At 24.2% G+C, this 1893-nt stretch overlaps 1 protein-coding gene across 1 annotated transcript; it reads right to left on the bottom strand.

The window, feature by feature from the left end:
* Positions 1-18: 18 nt before the first annotated feature.
* On the bottom strand, positions 19-534 carry EIN_456540 (DNA polymerase, putative; the record flags this gene model as incomplete). The annotated part of the gene is made up of 1 exon (XM_004262038.1): positions 19-534. A coding segment is annotated over one exon (516 nt), but the record flags the coding sequence as incomplete, so codon positions are not given.
* Positions 535-1893: the final 1359 nt, after the last annotated feature.

Below are 1893 nucleotides of genomic sequence, written 5' to 3'. Positions count from 1 at the left end.
TATTATCTCTAATCATACATCTTCCTCCATAAATAGCTCCTTGAATAAATTCTCTAACTTTTCCTCCATATTCTTTAAATTATCTATTTTCGAATAAACGTTATGCTTAAAGTAAGTATTAGCTAGACTAGCTGCTGAAATTACTTTATCAACATTAATATTTAAATATTCTAAACACATATATCTAAATTTAGAATGACCCTGTTTTAAGATTCTAACGTCTTGATTACAGTAGAAAACACAATAAGCTTTCATATCAAAATGAAATTCATCAATTCTACAATTCTCAATTTTATCAATATTTTCATTAAATATTTCAAATTGTTCTTCAGTCCATTGTTTAGTTTCATATAAATCAGCTTCTAATATAGTACCAATATTATTAATATTAACTTTATTGAAATGGTTATATGGATAAATTTCTTTTTGAATATTAGATAAACCAAACATCTTTGGAAAAGATGCCAATGATGTAGAAATTAAAGCATAAGTATCTTTAAAAGTTAATTGTTTACCTTTGAATTTTAATGTCATTTGCATGTTTTTACCGCCTTTTTTAATACATCTATTAACACCATATTTAACTTAGAATGAACCAACATATTTAAGATTATGGAAATAACAAACATCATTATGTGGTAAATCACATAAAAAATCATAAGCACAATCTTTACCATATTTATTATAAATCTTATCTTCACCTCTTTTAGAATAACAAAAACAATATGAATTATGATATCCTTGTGTGCTAGCTTCAAAATCAGCATACCAATAAGAGTGATTTACTTCTTTATGTTTATTTCCTTTACTTCAATATTTCTTGTTTTGAAAGTTAAGTATTCTAATGTATTTAATGATTGTAATACATATTCAGATAAATCCGATTTTAAATGAAGAACATCAGAAAGAGAATTTGGTTCGAATCCATTATGATCTCTAATATAAATAATAAGATCAGATAATTTGATAGAACTATTATTTTTATCTTTAACTTCATAACATTGGTTATCTTTATTATATCGTTGTTTTTTAAACATAGAATCTATACTTTTCTAATGATCAATTGCTTATTTATTCATTTCTTCTCTATTTTTAAGATAAAATGGAGTAATAGGAATATCAATATTTAAGATGTAATGATCTTCCTTCATAACCGAATCACGATATAAAAACATTTCTAAATTATATATAACATCTTTGAGTTCACAACCATAATAATCTATTTTACGATTTTTATGTTTGTTTGTTTTATCTGTATTCTCTCTATCAATTCTAATTCGAATGTTGGAAGATTTACATAACTCATTAAATGATTTTGCTTTTTGATAACGTCCCCTTCAATGAATTAATACTAATTCTAAAGTTTCATTATCAACTTTAGCTTGTTTTAAAACATAACAGAAACAATTAAAATCAAATTCCGATCCAATATTTCCATTTTTATCAAATATAAAACTGAATATTTGTGCTTTAGCAAGATATTTTCCAAATATACTGAATTCTTTTTTATATCTGTATGGGAAGAAAGAACCACCTGTAGTTTTATATTGATGAATAAGATCTTCTTCGCAATGATATGGATAAATTTTTAATTCGAGTAAAAATAATGGTTCTAAAATAGTTTGTATAACATAAAAAGTAGAATCTATATTATCATTTACTTCTTGTTTATTGATAAAACACATGGATTCTTCAGAAACTAAATTAAGAAAATCGTCAATGGCGTCTTGAGTATTTAACATATAAAATTTTCATCCATCTTGACTGAGGTGATAATTATAAACTGAACTGTTTTTCAAAACTCTGTACTGGGATGCCCCGATTTTTTAGACAAATAATTTATAAATAATTTTTCCTTTGTTTAACCCTCATTTTTGTTATAAATATTACTAA

This window comes from Entamoeba invadens, assembly GCF_000330505.1.
Source record: "Entamoeba invadens IP1 unplaced genomic scaffold scaff_1105074725901, whole genome shotgun sequence".
In the NCBI taxonomy this organism is placed as follows: Eukaryota; Evosea; order Mastigamoebida; family Endamoebidae; genus Entamoeba; species Entamoeba invadens.
The sequence above is the reverse complement of the archived record's forward strand: the minus strand, read 5'-3'. Positions and strand labels throughout refer to the sequence as shown.